We start from the raw sequence: 26,882 nt of genomic DNA, 5'->3' as shown, positions 1-26,882 counted from the left end.
GCTGAAAGGTTATTATGGAATTTTTGCCCAATGATGCCAAAAAAATAGTTGCCTGAAGTTTTTAAATCAACAATGAAAATAATTGGTAGTATCAGCCCTTTTCACTCTTAACATTAAAATCATATGAAAGCACACTCCTCTTAACTCCAAACCTGATAACTGACTCTTTACATACCATATGTAACTGACAAGCTACCTTTTGTATCCCCGTCTGTTCTCTTATATATGTCAAGTTACTTCAAAAAAGGTAGAAAACTGGACAGATGAGCTCATTCAATAATTAGACTGCATCCGTTTCTCAAAATGTGCCATATGAAAGGAGAGAAACAACACAGCAGGTAAGATATGAGAAATATTTTTCTTATTCAGGTGGACAGCCAGAGAAATGAGTGATGGCATACAGCAGGAGTATAACAGAATGAAACAGATCACCAAGGTTACCATGGCATCCCTCCTCCGGCCGTCTACATTGTGAGGAGGAAGAAAAACATCTATAAAGCTTTTACAATGTGTACAATGAGTTATTTACGGTACCATTAGGACACTGTGTTTTATTTCTTTCGGTATGTGCAAGGTACAAGTTCATGGCAGAAATTACAATATAAACACTGAATGTGCGCATTTTAGTTGAAATAGTCAGGGTGTACAGATGCTGTCGGGCATATCCACCTCCAGAATCAGGCTGTTCATCTCAATTTTCAGGGCAGGGGGTAAAACGTCGGGCGCCTTCTCGCACAATTTACAACATCTTCCTCTTCTCAAATTCCTACAGGAGATGGACAGGAGAAAAGAAAGAGAGAAGAAGACATCAAGTGAAATGAAGTGAGGTAGAAGCGAATGATTTATTCATGCAAAATTCACAGTTTTGATCCCGTGTATCAGATCTGCTGTTGAGGCGGGGGAAACAGAGGCGGGCTGGAGCTCTGGAGAGTGCATATCATGTAGAGTTGTACGTGTCAGTAAGTTCCAGTTGTCAACATTAAAACAGCTCACTTCCTGTGATTGATAGAGGCCACACGTCTGCAAAAATCTGATTTGCGTGAGGTTACAATAGCTGTGTTTATCGGCACAGTCCGACCATGTGGCTGCAAATGAGAAGGCATTATGTTGGCCATTAAAAAGGATGTAGCTATTTACATATTCAATTTGGGGAATATCACACAAACCGTAGGATGATAGAATATGTCGTTCCCCAAGAATTTTCCATTCCACAGGGGGAAAGTAACTTAATGCAAATGTCATTTATCAGGTCTGCAGAACACACAAGCACTCATGCACATGTTGGCCCATTCCTCTGCGGCTGGTGGATACCTGAATGTCTACTGCCACCTTGAGGACGAAACATTTTCATGTTTCTGAAACGCTTGAGAGGCAACCTCGGCCTCTCTAACCTCGACTTTCTGAAAGGACGAAATGAACGAGGAGACATTTTGTGCGGAGGGGAGATTCTAACTTTACAGATGAGAGTGAGCAGAACAGGGTTCAGTAATTAGGGACAAAGCTGTAGAGGAAATGAAAGGACAAAAAAAAAGGAGTAATGGGATGGAAAGAGCCAAGACAAGAAGGAGGACGAGGACGACGAGGGCGTATTCGTGACATACTGTAAGCAGACAAATGCTTTGTGGTCTGAGGTAGCAGACAGAAACTCAAGGGTACAAGACAGGAATGATAGCAGCCAGGTAAAAGCAGAGTTGTTTGTGACAAGAGGGGAAAAAACAGACTTTTTGAGCGAGACACTTGACAAGTCAAGTCAAGAGGAATAGGGGGGGGAGTAAAATGAGGAAAGTAGAGGTTGCCACTCAAAAGGGACGGGTGAAAAAAAACATCAGGTTCGAAACTGAGGAGAGCGGTGACAAACATTATGTGAAAATAGTCAGACATTTACAAGCTAGCAGTGATGCTTTAACACACCTGGGGCCAGATGTGTGACTTTTGAATTTGTTACAAAAACAAAACCGTGACATTAAATGCTTCCGTTTGTCTGCACACATGTGAACACGTGTGCATGAAGATTCACTGTGAATACTGAGCAGGATACGATGATACCATCAATGATTACGAGTTCCAGATATTTTGTAAACAAGTAAAAGGTCATAATTATTCTACCTTGAATATGAATTAAGTCCTTCAGAGATAAACACACATTATCTGACATCTTGTTCTTGCACCACTGGCATTGATAATTCCTTTGGATATCACTCCAAGCGATGCTGCATATTTAAATATTTGATGTGCCATTTTCATTGTTAGAGACTTTGAAATGATATTTTCTAGATAGATATCTTGCGTGTCCTACATGAACACACATAATGTAAAAAGTTAGAACAGTTTTGGTTATTTCACTTGAGATTTCTGCATTTGTGTTGTTTTTGTCCTTGTTTTTCTCACTGTATTGTAGAGCTGCAACGATTAATCGATTAGTTGTCAACTGTTAAATTAATCGGCAACTATTCTGATCATCGATTAATCGGTTTGAGTAATCTTTTAAGAAAAAAAGTCAAACATTTTCTGATTCCAGCTTCTTAAATTTGAATATTTTCTGGTTTCTTTACTCCTCTATGACAGTAAACTGAATATCTTTGAGTTGTGGGCAAAATAAGACATTTGAGGACGTTATCTTGAGCTTTGGGGAAACACTGATCAACATTTTTCAACATTTTATCAAACAGCTAACCTATTAATCAAGAAAATAAGGGCTTAGTTGGACAACGTTAATGAAGCTAAAATAGATACAAAAATGTGGACAAAGAGAAAATGTGCAAAATAAGTATTTGAAATTTTGCACAATGTCGGCACCGAGCTTATTAAAAATACTATCCAGTTTTCAAGGTCTGCTACAACAGTGTCTCCCTTTAAAAGCAGACTCAAAACATTTTTATTTTCGCGAGCTTTTTGTTGTGTTTAGTGTGTGGTTAACGGGTAAAACTTGTATTTTAGAATCAGTATTATAATTGTTATTATTCAATTTATAATAATAATAATAATAATAATAATAATACCTTCTTATCTTACATGTTCTTATTTTGTTTTTTTGTCATATATGATCTTTGCCTGTTTTTATTTGAAGAACATTGATAAAATTTGATTGATACGTTTCAGCTCTGGACAACCAATCAAAACGTGAGCTAAATCACACCAATGACAATTACAGCATCAATAAGTAATAAAAGCAAACTTAGAATACTCCAAATGAGAAACAATACAGTATACATCAAGACACATAGAATATAGATGAAACTTAACCTTTAAACCCTTTAAGGTTATGAAGATGTTTCCGGTTTAGTTACGAGACATGAACTAGTTTGTTGACTTGTTTCTCCTCCTCATTTTTATTGTGCTACTTTTCTTGTTATAAAAATCACATATTTTGCACCTCCCTGTGCCCAGGGTCCAGGACGGATACGCTGTATTTCTAATAAACTCAGTGCAGACGTTGTGAATTCAACTATTTCTTTTTAATGTTTTCATGTTTCTATGTACCGGTCTACCAGGTGTACATTAACACGTTAAGAGAAAACAAAAAACAAGATCTCCGGCAAAAATATGATTTTGTCAAATGGCTAGACGGAGAAATCGTATTATTTCAACAGAGCAAGCTTGCTGCATCCTGTTTACACTAATGCAGAGCAGGCAATGTGTATCTGTAATTATTATGATTAATGGTGTGAGGGGGAGAGCTTACGCAACAACTCTGAGGACAAAGGCATCTTCAGCAGAGTTTTTCAATTTGATGACGTACCACTCGAAAGTTAAGAGCCCTGTTAGTGTCTGCCATTAGTCTTCTCACTTGCTGAAAACTCCTCGAAATACAGCATACGTCTTTTTGACTCTAAATATAGAGCTGATGATGCACTAACTTGCTGTTTTACAGTTATTATTAAGGATGCACACAACAAACTTTAAAAACGACCAAATGAATGAATGTACGGTCGAGACAAGGAGGTTATTTTGCTCTTCTTACAGAGTGGTGCAGGAATGAGTCCTAAAACCAGGAAACGAGTTAGCATTTTCGGGTTCCCTTGTCTGTAAGTTAATGGGTTTTTACAAAGTTAACGTGGTAATAACGCGTTAACGCAAATTAGTTTTAACGCCACTAATTTCTTTAATGCATTAATGCGACTTGTGATTTTCTAGGTTTTAGCGGGCTCAGTTTTAAAGCTAGAGTGAAGATACTGGTATCATATGAAACTAGAAAACCTAAGGAATTGATTGGTACCAACCATGCCATACTTGCTTTACGCTACATTTTGGCGAGGAAAAACTGGCCTGGCCATTTTCAAAGGGGTCCCTTGACCTCTGACCTCCAGATATGTGAATGAAAATGGGTTCTCTGGGTACCCATGAGTCTCCCCTTTACAGACATGCCCACTTTATGATAATCACATGCAGTTTGGGACAAGTCATAGTCAAGTCAGCACACTGACAGCTGCTGTTGCCTGATTGCATTTACACTTCAAAAATCACAAAAGTGGTGTTCATTTGTGAAGGTTATCCTGCTGAATAAAACGTGTAATTATCATAAACTTGTCTATGTTTGGCACAGACCTTATTTTCTGCAATAATCCAAAACCCAATGGAAAAATGTCATTGGCTTTTTGTCGGGGGAACCAGGGTGATGCTAAATTCTTGGTTGGCCTACACAAATAAGTCATCCCTGCACCACTGTATTATGTTTTTTCACCAAAAACAACCACTGCAGCTGTATGTATGATTGATAATCCTCCAATTAAATATGATAACACATGCATCCACTTCTGCAGATATACGTCTTCTCCACTCAAAGCTCATCACTACCACCTACACCCCCCCCCCCCCGGGGGTCATCCCTGTTTCTGCCCACACCCGAAGCATTATGCCGACTTGCTTCTATTACTTCGATTACGGCGGTCAATGAGATTAACAGAGATGTATGAACACAATGTGCAGCAAAATGAGCAACCACGTCGCACGTTTTTCATCATTACACACAATGATTATGAATTAAACTTTGAGAAAAAAAACACGTGTAAATCTATATCCGCGTGCAGTAGTGCCAGCAGTGGTAATGAAAGTATAAGATGATGAATGGGTGTAATACATGCTTTCACTTTTTATACATCTTGTATAAATGCTTCCCCAGAGACAAACTGAAATAAAGAGGCAGTGGCGCCAAGTCAGCCACAGTCAACACGCGTTTATTAATTTCTGCCCTTCTCTTCTGCCTCTCTTTACGGCATATTAAAAGTTCAATCTCAAACCTTGCTACTCCCAGAATTATTTTTTTTAATTCTTGTTCCCAGTAAACGCTCTCACATTTGTAACGGCACAGTGATGAAAGATGGTGGAAGTATTATGGAAATGTTACTAGGTTACTGTTCTTGGTAAACCCCCAAGTAAAAGATCTTTAAACTTGAATATGCTGACCAAAACAAAACAGTATATTATCATATTATCAGGATCAGTAGTGGAGGAAGTACTCACATCTTTAACATGAGTTAAAGTAGTAATACCACAATATAAAAATACTCTATTACAAATTAGTGTAGTCAAAAAATACTGAAGTATGGATACATATCAATACTGAATATTTGAAATGGTTTCAATACTCATTTTCTGCAGTATCGATAGACGGATACCAGCTGCCCTTTCTGCAGAGCTTGTATGTGTGTATGATTTATATATTGATCATAGATTTATGTCAAAATAACTACTACAACAGCACAGCTGTCAGATAATTAGAGTTGTTCCGATACCAGTATCGGAAATGCGTCTGATACTGCCCAAAATTCGTTATTGGCGAGTACGCCAGTCTAGGCACCGATCCGATACCATAACTCCCAGAAAAAAAATCAACTTGTTTAACCGAAAAATAAATTTTTCTTCGCTGCTCCAAAACAGCAGCGAAGGATGTATCATGGCTGCCGCTGGCAACTACTGTTTTAGAGCAACAAAGAAGAACTGATTGCAAGCAGTTTGTCATGTGATGATAGTAAACAACAGCGGTGTGGTGCTAGTGGAGAGTGTAACGGTAATCAGAGCGAGAAAGATGTCAGCCATTTGGCAATATTTCACATTGAAAAATCCTACAAGTAAAACTGTATGTATTTGTTCATGTTTTATCATTATTATGTCAAGTTCAGGTATTGGAATCGGTATCTGGAAGGAAAAAATGGTATCGGAACATCTCTACAGATAACTGTTGTGAAGTAAAAAGTACAATATTCCCCTCTAAAGTTTAGCGGAGTAGAAGTATAAAGTAGCACAAAATAAAAAATACTCAAGTCACAAACATGCATCTCAAAATTGTACTTAAGTAAAGGTCATATTCAACCATCACTGTTCATGATTACTATTCTTTAAGCCTCTGTACACAACAGTATCTTGCTGAAACAAAGGACTCACCTTGAAAATAGTGCTGCCCAGCTGGGCAGGGGACATGCTGACAACAACTCCAGCTGACTGGAGGGCTGCAATCTTCTCTTTGGCTCCCCCCTTTCCACCAGCGATGATGGCGCCGGCGTGGCCCATCCTACGGCCGGGAGGAGCAGTTAGCCCCGCGATGAAGGACACCACGGGCTTTGAATTAGCACCCTAGACACAGAAGAGGGAGAGAGAAAAAAAAAAAAAAGGAGGTGAAAATGGAGAAAAAAGGAGAATGCGCTGAAGGGAAAGTGTTGAGGATGTGACTGCAGGAAGGAAGGCAGGAAGGGAGTGAAAAGAAAGAGATAGCTGTATAGAAATAGAGAGAATTAGCTTTCTGCACCTGCATTTTATTCATTCATTAGAAATTAAACAGCCCATGTCCCCCCATTACAGATGATAACAGGCTTGTCTAAGCAGCCATCTCTGTCTCGGCCTGCATTATTAAAACAAAGGGTCAATCAAGCCATTTAATAGCATGGGTTGGTGTATGACCAGATAGGGGCTCGGGCTCCTGCCATTTCACATCATCTCATTTTCTGAGATGGTAATTAGTCATGCAGGCGCTGATTAGCTCGCTGCCTGTCTATGCTGCTTGCTCATTGATGGATGTTACGTTCAACAGTTAAGATCCTTTCCAAGGTGAAGAGAGCTAATATTTCATCTTCAGCAATAACATCATAAGCAAGAGAACGGGGTGTGTGTGTGTGTGTGTGTGTGTGCACGTAAAGCATAATATTTCATACTTAGGAATAACAACATAATTGTAGAGGACGGCTTTGTGCACACTCACACACACACACACACACACACAGTCTGGCAGGTTTCAGAGCGGGAATGTGGCACATTCAACAGCCAAAGCAATACAGCGAGGTCCTTCAAAAAGACACCCACCGCTATTTCAGCTCCAGATTCAGAACCTGACACTGGCAGCGACAAGATGGCAGTCGCTAATATAAACTGGAGATGACTTTTAATAATTAAGACTAGCGAGACGTATATCAGCCAGGGAAATGTTGAGGACCTTGGATAGAAAAACGCGCCGCTAATGAGACATTAACACTTGCACATTTAACAGGGAAATGACGAGAGAGGGGGAATATCACTTTAAAGTGCTCTAAATGTGTTACAAGCATCTGTTCTGTGCACTGAAAAAATGTAAGCACAAAACAAATTAGCAGCAAACCCCCCACTCGGTATTCAGAAGTCAAATCACGTTCTGAATAAACAAACCACCCTCATGTGAATCAAGCTTTAAATCTACCTCAAACGAAAGGGGTTTAATTACTCTATTAATCCCTGCCTCCCTTGATACTAAGTACTAACAATGCATACAGGGAGGGGAGTTATGCTATCGTTCACTTTACCCGTCTTTTGTCTTCCACTGTTAGCGGTTCGGATGTATTACCTTAATTATGAGACCAATAGGGTAGTTCCCCCACCTCTGTGCGGCCCTGGAGGAGGGCTTTGTTCTGTAAACACAAAACAGCACTGCGCCAAGGTGAGAAATTGGACTCGAGCTTAAAAAAGCCAAACGGAGACAATTATACGCCCCTATAAACATGACAGGTAGGCATGAATAAAACTGGCATGTCCACTAACACATGGAGCTCACCAACACTTTTTCTAACCTCGGACTTCCTCCTAGTTCTCAGCGTTGTTTCCACAAGAGGTTTAGCTAAGCTCAGTGGAGACAGGGTGGGCTAAAAATCAAGAGAAAACTTCAGTAGCTTAGGTGCCAAATACTCCGAGCTACTTGGTATGCATGAAGAAAATTGCAATGCGGTTATTCTGTGTAAAACCTATTTCTGACTTCGAAAAGCCTGTGAGACTCTGGCAATGATAGGCAGCCTTTGATACAGGTGACTTTTAAGACCATATTATGTTGGCAAGAGCCGCAGACGCTGATGAAGACTGAACCTTGAAATATGCCCTGCATCATAAAATCTGACAGCAGAGCCTAGCGGGAAGCAGAGGGTTGTTTTCTTGAATTTGAGAGAATTAAGGCGTCGGTAGATAAACAGTAACTTTACCGCTGACGGATACAATCAATACTTCTTCAACCTTTTGGTATAATGTGTCTTTCTCAAACAGGAGTTCGATATATTCAATGTTGCATGACACAAATCAATCATGACACTAAAACCTGGAATTTCGCTGAGCAGTTTGAACTTAATGTGTCCAGTCAAGAATTTTTCAAGTTAATGTGAAATGCAGCATCTTAAAAAAACTACTTTCTCAGTTAACTTCTCGCTATAAATAAAGCTTTACTTACTTACTATGAGTGATGGCATCCTACTGTACTAGGGCTGCACAATTTTGCAAAAAATATTTTTTCAAATATTGCAATTGCCATTTGATTTGCGTTATTAGAGGGAATGATAATTTTTACATCATTATTCTCATTTTCATTGAAAAACATATTTATAATGATTATAGTGGGAAGGTCGGTGGTTCGATCCCCAGCTGCTCCGGGTCACATGTCGATGTGTCCTTGAGCAAGACACTTAACCCCAAATTGCTCCCGAAGGCATAGCCATCGGTGTGTGAATGAGTTTTTAGATTAGATCCTGATGGTCAAAATTGGCACCTTAGCAGCCATCAGTGTATGAATGGGTGAATGCTGACATGTAGTGAAAAGCGCTTCGAGTGGTCAGAAGACTAGAAAAGCGCTACATAAAATGCAAGTCCATTTACCCTTCAATAGGGCAAGTCACTGTGATAATATTGACCAAAAAAAACTTTACTTTCCCCATTCGCCCTCTACAAGCAGAGTAAAGTGTTCCATTATGCATGAGTATGCAACATGTTGACAGATTTCTCTTGCAAGTTCAAGGCTATAAATATAAAATACACACAACAGATCAATGTGCTAAAGATCTCATAAAGAAGCTCCTGAATTGGATAAATCGGATAATCTGAAATCTTGATCATCAATGAGCAGAAAGAATCTATCATCAACTTTAGGTCTTCACTATTTTGTAGTATTTATTTACTTTGGCTGAGCTCACCCGCTACTTCTTTCCAGCAACACTGTGCTTCACATTAATAAAAAAAACATACACATCTGGGAGCTGCCCAAGGTTAGTGTGTGTGTCGGTGACGCAAATTCTAATCAAGTTAAGTTTGCGCCAAAGTAAAAACAATGTCTCCAGACCTCGCTCTGCTCTGCTCTGACTATTAAAAGGTCCAAGCACACAATTTTATGTACGATTTTCTACACAATTGACTTTCAACGGAGGATCTGCAGCTTACTCCCACGCTCTACTGGGCTTTTTTTTCATGCACATGTTTCATTTGAACTGTCCCTCGCTGTCAACACTCTGGGTGAGCAGGTGAGCGGGTGGTGGATGTTTGTACTTTATTTGTTGAGCGAGAGAAGTTATTCTCCTGAGACGCCAGCGGGAGATTTGCATGCATTAGAGCAGCCGAGGGCAAATCAAATCCTTTTCTCAGCTCAAGAGCACCATAAGAACGCGCACGTGCACGGAAACAAACACATACACCGACAAAATTAACAGATTAAAAGTCATCTGCAGGGAGCAAAATGCCAAGTACAGGCCTGGTGAAGTTAAAAATGTCAATTACGAGTTTGCAGCAACTTGGTTACATTAGCCAATCATCACCCTACTGCTCTTTATCACATGTGGGCATCGCAAAAGGTTCACTGCTCGTCAACACTGCGGATTTCTAGAACATGTGAATCATACCTTCATCCCATCTGTCACTCTTTATCACAGGGACACAGAAAGGTGAGAGAGACAGCCTGAGGCTGTGATCAAAAAGAAAGGACACTTTGTTCTGCACGGTTTCCAGTGTTCAGCTGATAGATTTGAAAGGGCATGACTAAGAGGTAATTTCAGAGAAGGATACATTTTTTATACAAACAGAAGTGCTTTAGCAGAGGATATTACAAGGAGAGTGAGGTAAAATAGAAGGTGTTCTTACAGAGTTGTGCTGTTTGAGGTACTCCGCTGCATTCTCCTCAGCATTGCCACCAATCTCTCCAATAAGGATGATGCCCTCTGTCTTGGGGTCCTGCAGGAACACCTCCAGACAATCTATGAAGTCTGTACCGTTGAATGGATCCCCGCCAATACCTGCAGACGACAAATCAAATACTTGCTGTATACTCAAGACTCTGAGAGGATAAATCCTGTGAATATTTGAGGATCACATAGCTTTTTCAGCCAGAGAGTGGGATAACACCTGAAGCAGGTGGAACCTACAGCTTCTCTGTCAATATGGTCTAATAATCAGCACTTAGATTGTAAAAGTGGCTTTGGGAAGTATTCAATTAAAGGAACAGTGTGTAACATTTTGGGGGATCTATTAACAGAAATATAACATTCATAACTATGTTTTCATTAGTGTATAATCACCTGAAACTAAGAATCGTTGTGTTTTTGTTAGCTTAGAATGAGCCTTTCGTATCTACATAGGGAGCGGGTCCTCTTCACAGAGTCCGCCATGTTTCTCAGTGGTGCAACAGTTCCACAAGCCCACGGTTTGGTTTGTATTGCGTTTTTTTGGGGTCACGGTTTCGGTTCGGTTTGTTTTGCACATGAGGGAAAAGGAAACCCTTTCCATTGTGTTTGAATATATAAATAGATTGGTTGATTGATAGTAATAGATTATATTTCTATATTATATAAACACTGATTTTATACATGAAATAAGGCAGGCTACTTCATGGTCATGTAGGCCTGTGTTCAGATAATTGCCTCTTTTATTTCTCTGCACATCGTCAAATAATTAGTAGGTCTGAATTGTTTGTACCGTCATTGAACGGTTCTTTTTTTTGTGATTCGGTTTTGCATCCCTAATGTTTCTACAGAAGCACAGAAGGGACAAAACAAACACTGACTGAAGGCCACCGTAGTTCTTCGACACGCCTGTGAAACCGTGGTACCACCAGCCGACGTCTGACTTCCGTTGCTCCTAAAGTGGTGTTGTTATGGTAAGGATGGGCTCTGAGCGAGGTGAACGTGGCGCTACCATGGTTTTGCACTCAGCAGCTCACGTTACCGCAGTTTTGGAAAGGGAGGAGTGAGCGGAGGGGTACTCGGTTGCAATCTGCAAGCACACCAATAGATGCCGCCAAATCCTACACACTGTAGCTTTAAATGTATTCTCTGTCTGTTTAACTGCTGAATGCTAATGCTCATTATGTTCATCAGCTAGCTGCTAATTTGTTCGTCTGGCGTTTGGTGCTGAGCAAGTGTAGAGTGGGATTTTAGAGCGTTTTCATTGCGTAATAACGTCAACAACGACTCTATGAAAGCGGTGAGAGTGAATCAAAACAGTCAAGTTGCGGGCCGGAAGACCTAATCAATGAACTGAAAGATGCTAAAATGCTTCATAGAGATGAGGGGAACTGCAGAGTCGGGTGTTAATTCTCTGTAGGTTGGTCACTACAAGCGACCCCTTTGTTAATATACAAATATTGATTATAGCTGTTTATAAATGAGTCTAACAACAACAGAATGGTCATTCCTGTTAAGCTGCAACATTTCAGCCTCATGACTTTAAAAAAAAAAAAAAAAAAGATGGATTTTTCACCTTTTTTGCATTATATAAGAATAGTGACACGTTTAACTGTCAGGAAAACATATTGGCCAATCTCAGGCACTCAAATAATAATCCCTGTGGGTAGACTGGTTTATATTGGTATATATTTAACAGGGTGGAACTTAAAGAGTGTGACAAACAGATTAACTTCATGAAAAAAGAAAAGTTTATGCTGAGTGAAAAAAAATAAAGTATTTTTAATGTGCATCATTCTTTGTTAATGGTATAATGAAAACCGTAATCTATAATTTAAGCCATCTGTTATAAATATTTGACACATTTGAAAGAAAATATGAGGAAGTAATTCATGGGGAAAGATATCTTGCTGCATAAAAAGGAAATGCCCCAGAAAGTGTAGATGCGCAACACGTTTTTCGGAAATAATGTTAAACTGGACTGAGGTTATCGGAGCAGCATATCTCAATTTTACTTCAAAGTCACGTTAAACGTTTGTTTAATCTTATAACTGTTTCAATCCAGCTTTATCTCTGCATGGGAGTTTAATGACACCTTTCCCTTCCAAGGATCGTGACTTATGATGCAAATCACAAGGGTCTAATAATCATCTTTCTTTTTTTAAATTTCCACAAAAAAGCATCTATAAAAGCACGGGCAAACCTTCCCGAGATAAATCTCCACAGACAAAACGTCACCTAGATTTATATTCTTACCATTAAAAAACCTGGCAATATCAAGAAAAAAAATTACATGAATAATAATCAAAGAGAAGCACATTACCAGCAACAAAGATGACAGTGATATTAAATATTGTATTAACTGTAATTTGCTGTAGCCCCTAGGTCATGCTCAGACTTAGGAAGTCACTAGCAGAACCACCAATAAACCTTTTTAATGAACTCTGCAATATTTAATACTGTTGCAGCACTGGCTTTATGAAGTCTGGCTAGAGGACACTCCATAATTAAAATGTCTAAATAATAATGAAGCCAAGTTGTTTTTCAGTTAATTTCGGCATCTAGCGAGGCCTTTAATATAGATTTTCTGGTGGTAGATAAGTTGGCTGAAGGAATTTGTTTTTGCAAAATAGTTAACCTTTATACTTGCTGTGTTGCCAGGAAGTAATAGAGCTGGGTATAATGGTATCATTACCGGAAAGTCTAGATGGTCTGATGGATTTAAAACAGATGGGCCGATATGTACAGCTGCATCAACAACAGACATGGTACGAGCTCTCAACTGAACAGTTCACTGAGAATGACAATAAGGAGCAACACGAGATTGATGAGAGAATAAATTAGGTTAGTGAGATTAATCTTTGACAGCAATAAACATTGTACCACATATAACGTCCCAGCTTCAGGTCGTGTTATAAAACTGCATGTGTCGCTAATCCACAGTAGAAAGAAATCAGAAAATTACAGAAACAAGGCTGTGGGGATGAAAAGTAAAAGCCAGTACACACCGGGGGCACGACGAATTAAAAGACATGAAAATACTTGCCTGCTAATATTATATGTCTAGGGGCTTTTATTGTGAAAGGTAAGAATGGATGGAGTGGATCTGGTCTGCGCTGCCTTTGTGTAGGATAAAAGGAGTAATAAAGTTTGACGTCCTGGTTTAGAGGCTCTGTGTTGTTGTTTCATAAATAGCCTATAGGCGCAACTCAACCCGCCCCGCACAACGTCACTGGTTGACGCCTTTATTTGTGGTGTGAAAACTCAGAAACATAATATATCATAGTTTTGAATATTCAATTACTTTTTTTATTTTGTTTTAGTTTTGACTTTTCAATTTAATTTTAGTTTAGTTTGTTAGAGTGTGTTTGCTAGTTTTAGTTTAGTTTCAGTCTTTCGGAAAGGTTTAGTTTTAGCTTTCATACATTTTGTTTTACAGTAGTTTGATTTTCTTAGGGCCAGATATATTACGTCTCAGAAGTATGTAGCTAGATGTACAAACAGAATACATGGTTGTAGAACTGTGTAGGAATAGCCAAAATGTTTATTCTTGTTAATACTTTAGTGTCAGATGTGAAGCAAATGTGGCACAGCACCGATCAATTTCTGTGGTTCAACGTCATGAGAGTTGACAGAAATTAAAGCCGTCTCCTTTTTCCGGTAGTGATATATTAGAGCTAAAAAACTAAATCTTAAATGAATTAACGTTCATTTTTATTTCATTCTTTTTTTTTTTAAACCATGAAATATAGTCTCAGTTTAGTTTTAGTTTTTCTTAACAGACTTAGTTTTTATTCAGTTTCAGTTTACTAAAAATATTTTTCACTGCTTATTTTCATTTTAGTTTTAGTGTCTGATCTGTACTTGCCGGGAATTGCCGTAATTACTGTATTACCTGCAAATCATACGTGACCTGGTTTGTATCTACCAGGTTTTAAAACATTTAGCTGCTGCAGGAAATAAAAGGAATCGAAAGACAAGAGGCAGCTAAAAAGCATTCATGAAATCAATGCTCTGTGAATGGTTTGGCTTCTTAAGGATATTCATGGACTCTTTTATGGCAAGGTCTTTCAGATTTAAATCCCTTTGTTTTATGTGATAATGTGATCAAGAACCACAGGAGATGAATTGCACTTTCAAGGTTTTCAGGACAAAGAAATTTGAAAGTAGACAGAAAGTTTCCACTTGAATCTGTGCCACTTGATCGGTCTGTTCGGTCTCAACGGTGCCCTTCAGAGATGCCAGACGACAGTATATAGAAACATGACAACAGCCCTCTTCTTCTGTCTTGTAACTCACGACTTCGGTCTCAACATTCACAAAGAGGCTCAAATCAAATGTAGACATGTGATGTTGAGTGACTGGTATGAAGTCACCATCCTGTCTTCAAGTCAAACGCAACACATACAAATAAAATCTCCTCCATTATTCTCTGTTCAATTTCCTCAGTGTCTTCTTCCAACAACCCATAAAGCAATACACGGTATCAGGATCAATTTGTTCTTTCAGTTCCAGCTAATTGCTTGTTTTTTATATCGTCTGGATGTAAAACTAAAAGCGGTGTTACTGGGTGCTAAATTTAAATTCAGTATGCCACAGGTCATTGGACAGTAACCTACCAATGCAGAGTGACTGGCCCAGGCCGACTTGTGTAGTTTGATGCACAGCTTCGTATGTCAGGGTACCCGATCTAGACACAATGCCTGAAAGAAAGATAAAAAAACATAATTTTATTATTCCATTTGTTATTGTCAAAGCAAAACTAAAACACTGCTCGAATCATAGGTCATAAAATGACATGTAATAAAGCTGTCATCTTTTGTCCAACAATGAATTAATCGTTTCATCATGACAGCAAAAGTAGAAGAGATCGCAGCTGTAACAGCTGTTCTGTCTCTGCTTTGGGAATGATGGCAGTTGATTTACTGTAAAAACAGACTTCCTGTAAAAGGTTCACTGGTCGACAGCAGCACACACTGCTCATCAAGCTGTCAACAGAAGCTCCAACTACGATTTAAGTACAGTGTTTAATTTGTGAAGAAAGGTATTGATATGAATAAAGTAGGGCTGTCAAAGTTAATACAATAACACAAATTAGTTTTAACGCCACTAATTTCTTCAACGAATTAACACAACTTGTGATTTTTAGGTTGTAGCGGGCTCAGTTTTAAAGCTAGAGGGTAGATACTGGTATCATATGAAACTAAAAAAACCTAATGAATCCATTAGTACCAACCATGTGATACTTGACGCCAAAGAGGTTTAATAACGCTCCAAACCTGCGATAGATTTTGGCAAGGAAAAATGGTCATGGCCATTTTCAAAGGGGTCCCTTGACCTTCTGACCTCAAGATATGTGAATGAAAATGGGTTCTCTGGGTACCCATGAGTCTCCTCTTTACAGACATGCCCACTTTATGATAATCACATGCAGTTTTAGTTTGCCATGTTATGATTTGAGCATTTTTTTTATGCTAAATGCAGTACCTGTGAGGGTTTCTTGACAATATTTGTCATTGTTTTGTGTTGTTAATTGATTTCCAATAATAAATATATACATACATTAGCATAAAGCAAGCATATTTGTTCACTCCCATGTTGATAAGAGTATTAAATACATGACAAATCTAGGCAAGGTACATTTTGAACAGATAAAAAAATTTGTGATTAATTTGCGATTAATCCCGATGAACTTTGGACAATCATGTGATTAATCGCGATAAAATATCTTAAACGATTGACAGCCCCTAGAATAAAGTTTTTTTTTCTTTTCTGTTCCACCACACTTTAAAAATTGTAGTTTGAGAACCCTCAGATATTTGTGTTTATAGACACAAACATGTAAGCTGTCATTCAGCAAATATGTAAGGGATAATGTACAGCGAGCCGGTCATTGTTGTGAAATGAACCCAGACAGGGCGATGCGACACCCTGACGCAGAGCGTACCCCTTCAGGGCGATATTTCACAACAATGACCCGCTAGCTGTACATTATCCCGCTTATTACACAGCTACTTACTTAAGAAATCAATAATTTGACACAAAAACTGTCCTCCAGAGTCCCATTGTAATAATCTTAAATAAAATAACCCTCAGCATTTGAGAGCCAGATTATATTTTCGGGTATAAATTAAATGCTCAAAGATCTAAAAAAAAGAATTTAAAGTGTCTGATTTCATGAATTTCATTGAAAAATTAGGACATCTCACCAATTCTTCCCTTCTTGTGAATGTGGCCTGGCATGATCCCAATCTTGCACTCTCCAGGCTGCAGAAAAGACACATTTTGGATTTTTAATTTAAATAAAGAACATTTACTATGACATACACGTATATGATTTTTTTTTAACAACTACTACTTCTGCTCGATATCACTGGTAATGTCGTATTACTCATTCCAACTTTAATCTTTAAAAAGCGGCACTATGGAACACAGTAATTTATTATTTAGCTTTTTTTCTACGCCATAAGCTCACTTTAAATAAACCCGAAGAAACTCAATGAATATTCACTGCACAGATTCCCTTAAGTGAGGATAACTACTTCAAGTTCTTTGTCAAAATGCAAAGTTTGCTATACTTTAAAATCCACAAAAACCTGAGCTATTCCACCCATATAACTGGCATTATTTATTACTACCGGATACACATACAAAAAAAACAAAGAACAGCAGCAGCAGCAGCAGTATACTGTAAGTAAATTGTGCTCCTTAAAGGGTTTACTTGCCTTGCATTCACTGTGGAAAAAGAATATTAATGCAGTAAATCTGAATTACTACTGGATCCTTGAGAGGAAGACTGTATGTTCAGCTCTCTCAGCCACAACCAAAAATACATATATAAATAGAATTACCACCTTGTGGTTGTATGGATCCACCAACCAGTTTACATTCATGTCTGTCCAAAATGCCATTACTTCATCATTTTATCCTGTTTGACATTTGTGAAATGTTCATAATTCGCATATGAATTATTTAGTTATGGCCAAAAACCTGTTTTGTGAGGTCACAGTGACCTTTGACCTCCAAATTCTTGGACTGTTCCTTGAGTCCAAGTGGATATTTGGAGTTCCTGAGATATCACGAGAATGGGAGGGACATGAGGTCACGGCGATCTTGACCTTTAACCTCTGACCAACAAAATCTTATCAGTTCATCCTCGAGTCCAAGTGGATGTTTGTGCAGAATTTTAAGAAATTCCCTCCAGGTGCTCCTGAGATATCGGGCTCACGAGAAAGTACGTACGTACGGACAATCCAAAAACATAATACCTCCATAATAATACCTATTGCCAGCACGTAGCCACAAAAAAGCACATGCAATAGTATACTGTATGTGTGTGTGTGTGTGTGTGTGACAGCTTACATTGATGACTCCTGGGCAGTTGGGGCCTATGAGGCGGGTGGTGCCCTGGCGCAGGAGCTTATGTTTGACTCGTACCATGTCCTGCTGGGGGATGCCCTCAGTGATGCACACCACCAAGGGGATCTCGGCATCAATGGCCTCGATGATGGCTGCTGCCGCGAACGGAGGAGGCACATAAATCACAGTGGCGTCTGCCCCTGTGCCCTCCTTTGCCTGAGGCGAGGAATAAAAGGTAGTGGTGGCGCATTAAAAATGGAAATTCTAAAGTTATGAAATAGTGCCACCTAATGTTTCTGTGAATCTGTAAAAAGCTGCACAGGATATTAGCAGCAATTTTGTTAGATCCATATCACACATTTCAGCTTCAATATAACAGATTATAAAAAGGACAACCACAGACGGATAAGGAGTCACACGTACCTCCTTGACCGAATTGAAGACTGGCAGGCCGAGATGCGTCTTACCACCCTTGCCGGGGGAAACACCTCCAACTAACTGGGATCCATAGTCAAGAGACTGCTGACTGTGAAACGTTCCCTACAAGGAAAGAGGAGTCAGTGTGTATATGAGTGTGTAATGAGGTGGGGTACAGACACTTTCTGTAGCGTCAACCTTGAGATATCATTACAGACAGGGAGGAAGGAGGAAATATGCTGCCATCCAGGATTAATCACCTGTGCTGCTGAGCAAAGGGATGGATACAGAAGCGAGGCTGGGTTGTTCCAGGGGATTCAGCTACTGGTAAATATATTCGATGAGAAGAAATCAAAAATGTTCCTGACAGATAAATAATGATTTAGGCTTAGTTTAATCTCCTTGCAGAATATTTGAAAAACAAATCAAAAGCGGCTTTGGATATTCTCCAACACCGACTGTAAAATATCTCCCAAGAGAGAAATATATTTCACATATACTGTCACTTCCATGTAGGCTACAGGGAGCCTGTCATGGCTGCGCTGCCACAGCTGAAAGATTTCATTCCTGACATTCATGAAGTCGTTTCAGTTGCTCCAACCCAAACAGAAACGCATCTAACTTTTTATTTAAGAAGTTTTCCTTAATTTGTCAAAACATAAGAATAAAGAAAGTGTACACATTTTATTGCCATCATTTAATTGAATAGTCATGACTAACACAAATTCTAACATACATCTGGTGTGTGTAAGCTGTACTTATGAGGAGGTAAAGACATTAGAAAAGTGGCGTGGCAGAAAGCACCGATGGAAGTAATCAACCACATAGATACTATGAATTAGAGCTGCAACAATTAGTTGACTAATCGATCGACAGAAAAATAATGGCCAACTATTTTGATAATCGTAATTTTTCATGCAAAAATGGCAGAAAATGCTTTTTTCTCTGTTTTATAATCATATTAAACTGAATATCTTTGGGTTTTGAACTGACAAAACAAGACATTTGAAGACATCAACTTGGACTAAGAAATTGGGATGGACACAAATAATCGGCAGATTAATCAATAATGAAAATAATTGTTGGTTGCAACACTACTATGAATGTGTCCATGCTTGTCACGGTGCAGGACAGATGTGGTGCCGTTTCACTTTTTTCCGATTTCTCTTTAATATATACCATTGTTGCATCAGTCAATAGTCATTTTTCTTTTTAAAGAATTGCGACCAAGATACTAAGTGTAAACACTTAACATTTGAAAAATAAATGTATTAACATATAAACATTTTGGCAACTCTGTCCTGCAATTTCTTGTAACTTCTAGCTCTATATTAAACTGTATAGTGGATTGTAGAGCAACAATTAATTGATAGTTTTCAATTATTAAATTAATCGCCAACTATTAATGATAATCAGTTTGAATTATTATTTTTTAATTTTCTGATTCCAGCTTCTTAAATGTGAATATTTTCTGGATTCTTTACTCTTCTATGACAGTAAACTGAATAGTTGTGGACAAAACAAGACATTTGAGGACATCATATCTTGGGCTTTGGGGAAACAATGATCAACATTGTTCACCATTTTCTGACATTTTATAGACCAATGTCAGAAAATGACCAATTGATTAATCAAGAAAATTATCAAAATATTAATCGACAATGAAAATAATCGTTAGTTGCAGCCCTAATGGATTGTAAAGTTAACCTCTTGTAACTCACCAGAGGGTAAATCAGTACAAACTCAGGCTGTGCAGCCAACATTTTGTTCAAACCCACATATCAAATATGTCAGACATATGGGGAAATAATGTATAAAAGAAAAGACATGATAATTAGAATATTTTAATTTGATGGAAAAGTGCAGCCATAAATAAAACGTACTGTAGATTGAGCTTAGAGTTTTGTTATTGACCTTAGAAAGGGCAAATTTGAAAAATGTAACCAAATAACCAAATAACCCTTGTCAAAATGCAGTTTAGGGTTTGAATATTTCACTCAGTGTAAACATGGTACAGCTTCAATGAGCTGTAACAAGCTGATACAGAATATATGAGGGGAAAAGGTGGAAACTGGATGTTAAGAGGTTAATATGTGCAGATAAAGAGAAGGACACTGATGCTGGTAATCTCAGCCAACTGTTATTACTTGCTGCTCATTGTGTTCTGTGTTTGGTACAAATATCACCATCAGGCCCCATTTGAAATGAAAATAAACAAGATGAAGCAGCAATAACACTAAAGGGAGTACAACATATTTTAGGAGGTAAAATATTGTGAGAGAATCTCTGTTGTACTTTCCCAGAAAATGAATGCATCGAGGCAGTGTAAATGTTCTGCTGAATAAATCCTAAAAGTCTGCAGTCAGTTAATTATTACTGAAGATGCTGAAACAATGTAGATAAAGTCGCCAAGGGTCATAACCACAATTGCAAATAAATGACCTTCATGTAAAAATTGTAACTAGCCTATTAAGAGGAATTAGAAGCTATGAATCAGCATCTTTTCCCCAAATTGTAATATACTCCTTCACCTTCTGCTAACTCTGCTGTTTTTGCCAGTCATTATTAGCGCAAACGTTGGGACAATAAATTTGCAAAATTGCTTGCTTATCAAGCCAGAAAGACACGACAATGTGCACTCAATAGCCCTTGCTTCATTTCTCATCCCTTTCTAATTACCCGGAGTGTTCACTGGAACTATATTTAACAACCTTTTATTATGTTGAAGAGAAAATGGGAGATGAAAAATGGGATGTGCGTAAGGACAGAGGGGGGATATAAATCTGTAAAGTCCATGTTTCTGGCTTGTTGAACACACTTGCCAAGGTTTTTATTCTCCTTGAGTGGACACGGTTCAAAGTGAAATCACCTGAGCTTTTTCACGCTTTTGAAGAATAACTGGAAGATATTATCATCGACTAAAACAATGATGAAGGGTAGTCACAGGGGGGGGGAACACTAAAGTCTAAGTAGAAATCAATTTCTTCAAAACTAGCTAAAATAAAAACAGGATCTAACCTGATTTATGGGCCTTAAAGGGAAAGAAATAACTATTACATCACAAGAACAGTGAGATACATTACAACAGAATCAACTGATCCAAGGACAAGTTTCAGCATTTACACAGATTATAAATATCTTCATGAATAATACTATAAAAATAAAAAAATATTTGCTCAGATCCAGTCTTGGCTTTTCTCCAAATATGTTTGCACTATGCTTGAAACTCTTTAAATCATACTTGATATTTATTTAACCCTTTGAACTCTGTAATAAAAAATGGTCCACCAGTGGTGCCTACATTGGTATCTTTGCATATTGTGATGTCATTTCTTGGAGTATCTTCAAATTCTTCATATCCCTAAAATCTGTACAACCTAGGCTAAAAGGTTATATAAATCAATAAACCATATTTGATAAAAGTATTGAAATTGTATCATAAATAAATCTTTTTTTTTTTTCTTTTTTTTTTAAAATCAAGACATGTTTTTCCTTAACAATCCTTAAGTTATTTGAACTATACACTTTTTTTAGGTTTTGAGATATGCTCATTTTCATGAGCAGAACAAGTGCAAAGATGTTTTGATAGTTTTGTTACGTTCTGCATGTAGCGTAACTTAATGAGGTCATCATTAGCATACAATGTGTTTCTGCTGAACAAATAATGAATGCTCTAACTATTATGCTTTTTTTTTATAAACAGGATCATGCAAACAGCGAGGTTAATAATTAAAAATGTTTTAACTTAAGTTGACCTATTACTGTAATTCTGTTTTACTCTACTGTAATCCTACTAATGCTACTACTGTCTACTCTGTATAGATGAAATCCATTATATGCATGTCTGCCCTGAGAGAGAGACCAAAAAGCCCCACAGCAATAGGTTTCAGTTGTAAAGGAGCCCTGTAGGAGTTCTGCAGGTATTGTGCAGGACATTTTTTTGCTCTGCCTGAGGCAGCAGATGAGTTTTTCCTTATCTTAACTGAGGGTCAAAGGATAGAGGGTGGCATCTATTGTACCGATTTTAAAAGACTCTGAGACAAACTTGTGATTTTGGGCTATATAAATAAAATAAACTTGACTTGAATTTACATAATTTAGTAAACTCCACAGGTACACCAAGTTGGAAATCAATTGTGAAAATATTAACAAGTGAAGGAAATATTGATAACTTATAGAATCTCTGGAGATGTTACAGTCAAACAGAAAGTCTTTTCACACAGAGAATGAGGAATTGTGTGCGTAGTAAGGAAAAACTGAGATTTCACAACAAGATTACAGTAACCCAGTCTGATGTGGAGCAATAATAAAAAAAACATGGGGATGTAACAAGTCGTCAGTACAAACCTGCTTCCCCGTGAAACCTTGGCAGATGACCTTCGTGGTCTTGGAGATGTAGAGGTTCTGTCTTGATGCTGTATAACAGTGCCTGACTCCACTCTGCTGCACTGAATGGAGAAAGAGAACCGGGTCAATACTCCTCTATCTTCCTAACCCCTTGTTCACTTTAAAGCGGGGCAATAACTCTACTGTTACATGCACGTGACATTTTTTTTGCATCAATTAAGGTGTGCAAATACATGAAGATAAGCTGTCATTCAAAAAATTAATTAAAAGGAAACTCAAAACACTTTTTTTCTCAACAGTAGCAAGCCTCTTTCTTGTCACAGTGAATAGTAAAACGTTAAAATATGAACCGTATATTCACTTGTCTTCCAAGACTTCAGACTCAGTGTTTTGGCAACAATCTCTTGGCTTCTGCAATCACCTTATCTTGTTGCTGACCTACAATTTCAGCTTTTCTTCAGACTTGACATCGGATTTTACTGCACCTTAGTTCTCTAAGATGTACTATTTTTTAATTAGCTTATGCTGTGGAGCTGTTATGGTGTCAACAACTGAAGAAAATGTATAATGATAAAGATATAACCAGCACATTCTGTATACTGTGAGCTAAAATGGGTAACTGCATGTATTTAAAAGCATATTTTGTGAAGTGGAATAACAGTGTTCACTACATTTTAGGGATGCACCGCTCCGACTTTTTCAATCCCGATACTGATAGCGATACCTGGGCTTTGGGTATCAGCCGATAACGAGAACAGATCCGATACCAGTGTTTAAATAATAAGCTGTATGCCTCACTGTGTGGAAGTGACTTGTGTAAACCAACATCAGGCTTGACTTAAAAATTGATTCCCTAACTTTATAAAACAAAATGTAAAAAATAAATACATAGATAACATAACAATTTAGATTTAATTAATAAATTTTTATCAGAAATACCTTTTGTGAATTGTAATTTATTATTAAAATAATAAATCATACACCAGCAACTTTGCAATAAAATCTTCAAAATTAACAGGAATTACAATTAAACCTTTTTAATGCAGCAACAAATCGGTCAAAACGTAAACAGGAATTCAAATTCCAGTATAAAATATGTAGTATCGCCCGATATGCGATCTAGTATCGTATCGGTGCATCCCTGCTACATTTAATACAATTGACATTACATTAAATGTCTACATGTAGTCATAGGGAGAAACTCAGAGAATCATCACCCAGTTCTGCAATATTTAGTTTATTTTGCTAAAGACAAAAGCCTTTCCAGCCCACACATAACTGTATGGTTCAGTTTAGTCCCACAGCTCTTATCAACTCTGTTTCCTGCAGCTGCAGACAGCTGTTTTCAGATCCCAGGCTTCTACATACTGCAGTAAGTAGCAATTCAGGTGAAAGTGCAAGTGAGGAGGCTCTGACAAGTTGTGTTCTACTGTGACAACTGATAAGAGAAAGTTGTTAAATAACAACCTTACCCTACAGGTAAAACTAGTAACATGCTGCACAACCTCCCTATGAGTTACTACGGACATAGTGACTGGTTGAACAGCTGTTTCAAGTTAGTGTTCAATATGGTTTTAATTAACAATATTAATAGCAGTTTCTCTTCACATCACTTTTCCAGCCAGAAATTCAGTGTATTTGCTTTTATTTGCATGAATGTTTTACAAGCATTACATAAATAATTTACATGTTGCATACTCCTTTATTTCTATTTTCTTACATTTCTTATGTTTATATGAGAGCAAGTGTAATGCCCCCATTTGCCCTCGGGGATCAATAAAGTATTCCTGATTCTGAAAGCATTGAGACGCCGTTCGTCACCGGATTTGGTGGAAATGCGTCCTAATATGCACTAAAATTCACGCGCGTCCGGCTCGGCTGCTTAAAGAAGGCATAGAGAGGCTCGGATTACAACACACACACAGAGGGAGAGTGACTTCATTCTCTGCTCAGGTAGACATTACTCCTCTATATCTTTACATAGCAAATAGTTATTTGCTGCTATATTAATGCTCTGAATATTGAATTTAGCACCTTTAAGTATAAGTAAAAGGCCAAACATTTGAACACAGCTTCACAAATGTCATCCAGGGTGCAGGGAACTTGTAGTGGCCTTTTTTTTTCTTCACTTTCTGACATTTTGCAAACCAGTTAATTAACAAAAAAATTGAAAAACAAATCGGTAAGTGCAGCCTTAGACTTATTAAACAAGACATCCATCAGATTTTGCTCCATAAACAGATGATATGACACTGTGACCTTCTGAAACCTTAAGCTAACTAATTTAATTCATGAGGTTAATAGGTTTTTCTCCATCAAATGTGAGGAGGTAAAACACTGCAATAAAAGGCATCAGAAAAGATGCCTTGTAACAAAATAAAAAGGTCAAATAAGGTAAAAAGAAGAGAACTGATGATTACCACAGATCCTCTATATGGTCTTGAAGCTTGTGACTAGACTTTATTAAAAGATTTGATAAAGCAATATATTTTGGTTTTGCATATGGACACATTTCTAGGCTAACATAAACAAGCAGTATTCACCCTCACTGACTGAACTTTGGTCTTCTTTCAGAGACAACATACAGGATAAGGACACTGTGCAAAGTCCAATGGTCCACTTTAGCTCAATGTGCTATCAAAGTGACAGCTACTAAATGATTATATCTGAATAATCCATAAAACTATAGATTGCCACTAAATACATCGTCTAAAGCAAATTTAGATGTCAGATATCTTTTAAAAAAAAAAGCATGCTCAGAGCTGTAAAGCTAAGCATGCTGCAGACTGACTGACTGAACAGCTAATGCAGCTGCTTCAAATCACTGCTGGGTGACAAATAACATGAGCTACATTTAGTGGAGAGGACATGCAAGGTCAAAGATCAGAACTTGCTCTGGCCTGGGAGCAAACAGGCAGGGAGTTAGAGTTGGACATTAGCTAGTTAGCTGGCTAGTTAGCTGGCATGCTAACTGTCAGTGAGTTATAATAACACAGACTGTTAGCATGCTAATGTGGCTAACTAGCCTGGAAGCTAACTGACAGACAACCAAAGGGAGCTTTAACTAAACACACAGCGAGCCTGTAAAGCTCAGCTTAAGTACAGCACATGAGCATATTTATGTTACAGACACTAAAGCTGTCAAACAGTTTAAGATAATTAGTAAATAGATACTTACAAAGCAGCCTGGCTAACAACCTGCTGTGAGACATCTTCGGTCATTCACCAATGACAACCCGAGGTTGAGGACCCGACAACCGGATCTTAGCTGACCACAAACATCCCCAACGAAATATAGATTTTTAAATGAGCTTGAAAATATTTTATTGATTTATAGTGAAGTCCGGGGTCTCCGTAGTCATTTATAATTATCTTTTGATGGTAATTTATTATTTTGTATTCATGAGCTGTGAGTTTAAAACATAAAGTAGATATTAGTATTCACATTTTACAGGCAAAATAGTGGGCTACTTTAAAATGCAATGCATTCTGGGTAACGTAGTTCTGTACTGAGTGCGTGAAAGAAACCTCTTGCCTACACGACACAAGAGGGCGCATCAACCACATGGTTAATTATAGTGAATGTCACCCTGATTGCCCCTCAGCTAAAAATAAACTTCAAAGCTTAAAGTTTATTTTTAACCTTGGAAACACTTTTTAAGTTATTAAAACTCTTAACCCAAGGCTTTTCCTGGAGCTTTCAATCACCTATGAATTAAATGTTTTTAGCCAGTTGTCCATTTCTGTTAATTTTAAGATATATATTTTTTGTTTTTTTGTTTTTTTAATATGCTGTTAGACTACTCACATCAAGCAACCTGTGATGGGCTCAAATAATAATTTAACTTAAATAACTAACTTTAACTTAAAGGTCACATATTATAAAAAGTGAGATTTTCACGTTTTTTTATTATAAAGCAGGCTTAAGTCAGAATCAGAATCAGAATCAGAAAGGTGTTTATTGCCAGGTGTAAGGGGTATACACGAGGAATTTTCTTTGGCTTTGTTGGTGCGAGACAAATAGTATAATAACAAGAATTAAATAAAACGTTAGAATAAAATAAGAATAAAAATGTACAATTTACAAATAAGCTATAAAAACAGACATGATATAAACAGATAGTGCAAATATTGCCGGTGTGCAAACAAATCAATCAGGTAACAGAGGGAGAGAGAGGGAGAGAGAGGGATACTGTAGGGGGTGGTATTGAGAGTGTATGAGAGAGGGGGAGAGTCAGTGTCGGGGTAGGGGGGTGGGGGGGGCAGTAGTGTGTGTGTGAGGGGGAGACAGTCACAGGGGGGCAGATGGGCTGTTGGAGAGCCCTACTGCCATGGGGAAAAAACTGTTTTTGTGGCGTGAGGTTTTGGTCCTGA

General features: G+C 38.0%; 1 protein-coding gene across 2 annotated transcripts; it reads right to left on the bottom strand.

The window, feature by feature from the left end:
• Positions 1 to 339: 339 nt before the first annotated feature.
• suclg1 (succinate-CoA ligase GDP/ADP-forming subunit alph) lies at positions 340 to 25,842 on the bottom strand. 2 transcript variants are annotated; one of them, XR_012593286.1, is made up of 10 exons: positions 25,687 to 25,842; positions 22,509 to 22,609; positions 18,168 to 18,284; positions 17,748 to 17,960; positions 16,595 to 16,652; positions 15,005 to 15,088; positions 10,348 to 10,499; positions 6,382 to 6,570; positions 670 to 766; positions 340 to 464 (listed from the first exon to the last, which is right to left on the bottom strand). XR_012593286.1 is itself a non-coding variant. In XM_074629995.1 (9 exons), exons 1-9 carry the CDS (start codon positions 25,718 to 25,720, stop codon positions 740 to 742), a joined length of 975 nt encoding a protein of 324 aa, XP_074486096.1. In that variant the 5' UTR covers positions 25,721 to 25,842; the 3' UTR covers positions 340 to 739. The 2 variants fall into 2 exon arrangements, 1 of the variants encoding a protein (XP_074486096.1); XM_074629995.1 differs by having other exon boundaries at positions 340 to 766.
• Positions 25,843 to 26,882: the final 1,040 nt, after the last annotated feature.

The sequence above is a fragment of the Sebastes fasciatus genome, chromosome 3 (genome assembly GCF_043250625.1).
Source record: "Sebastes fasciatus isolate fSebFas1 chromosome 3, fSebFas1.pri, whole genome shotgun sequence".
Classification (NCBI taxonomy): Eukaryota; Metazoa; Chordata; class Actinopteri; order Perciformes; family Sebastidae; genus Sebastes; species Sebastes fasciatus.
This window is presented reverse-complemented; position numbering and strand designations above follow the sequence as displayed.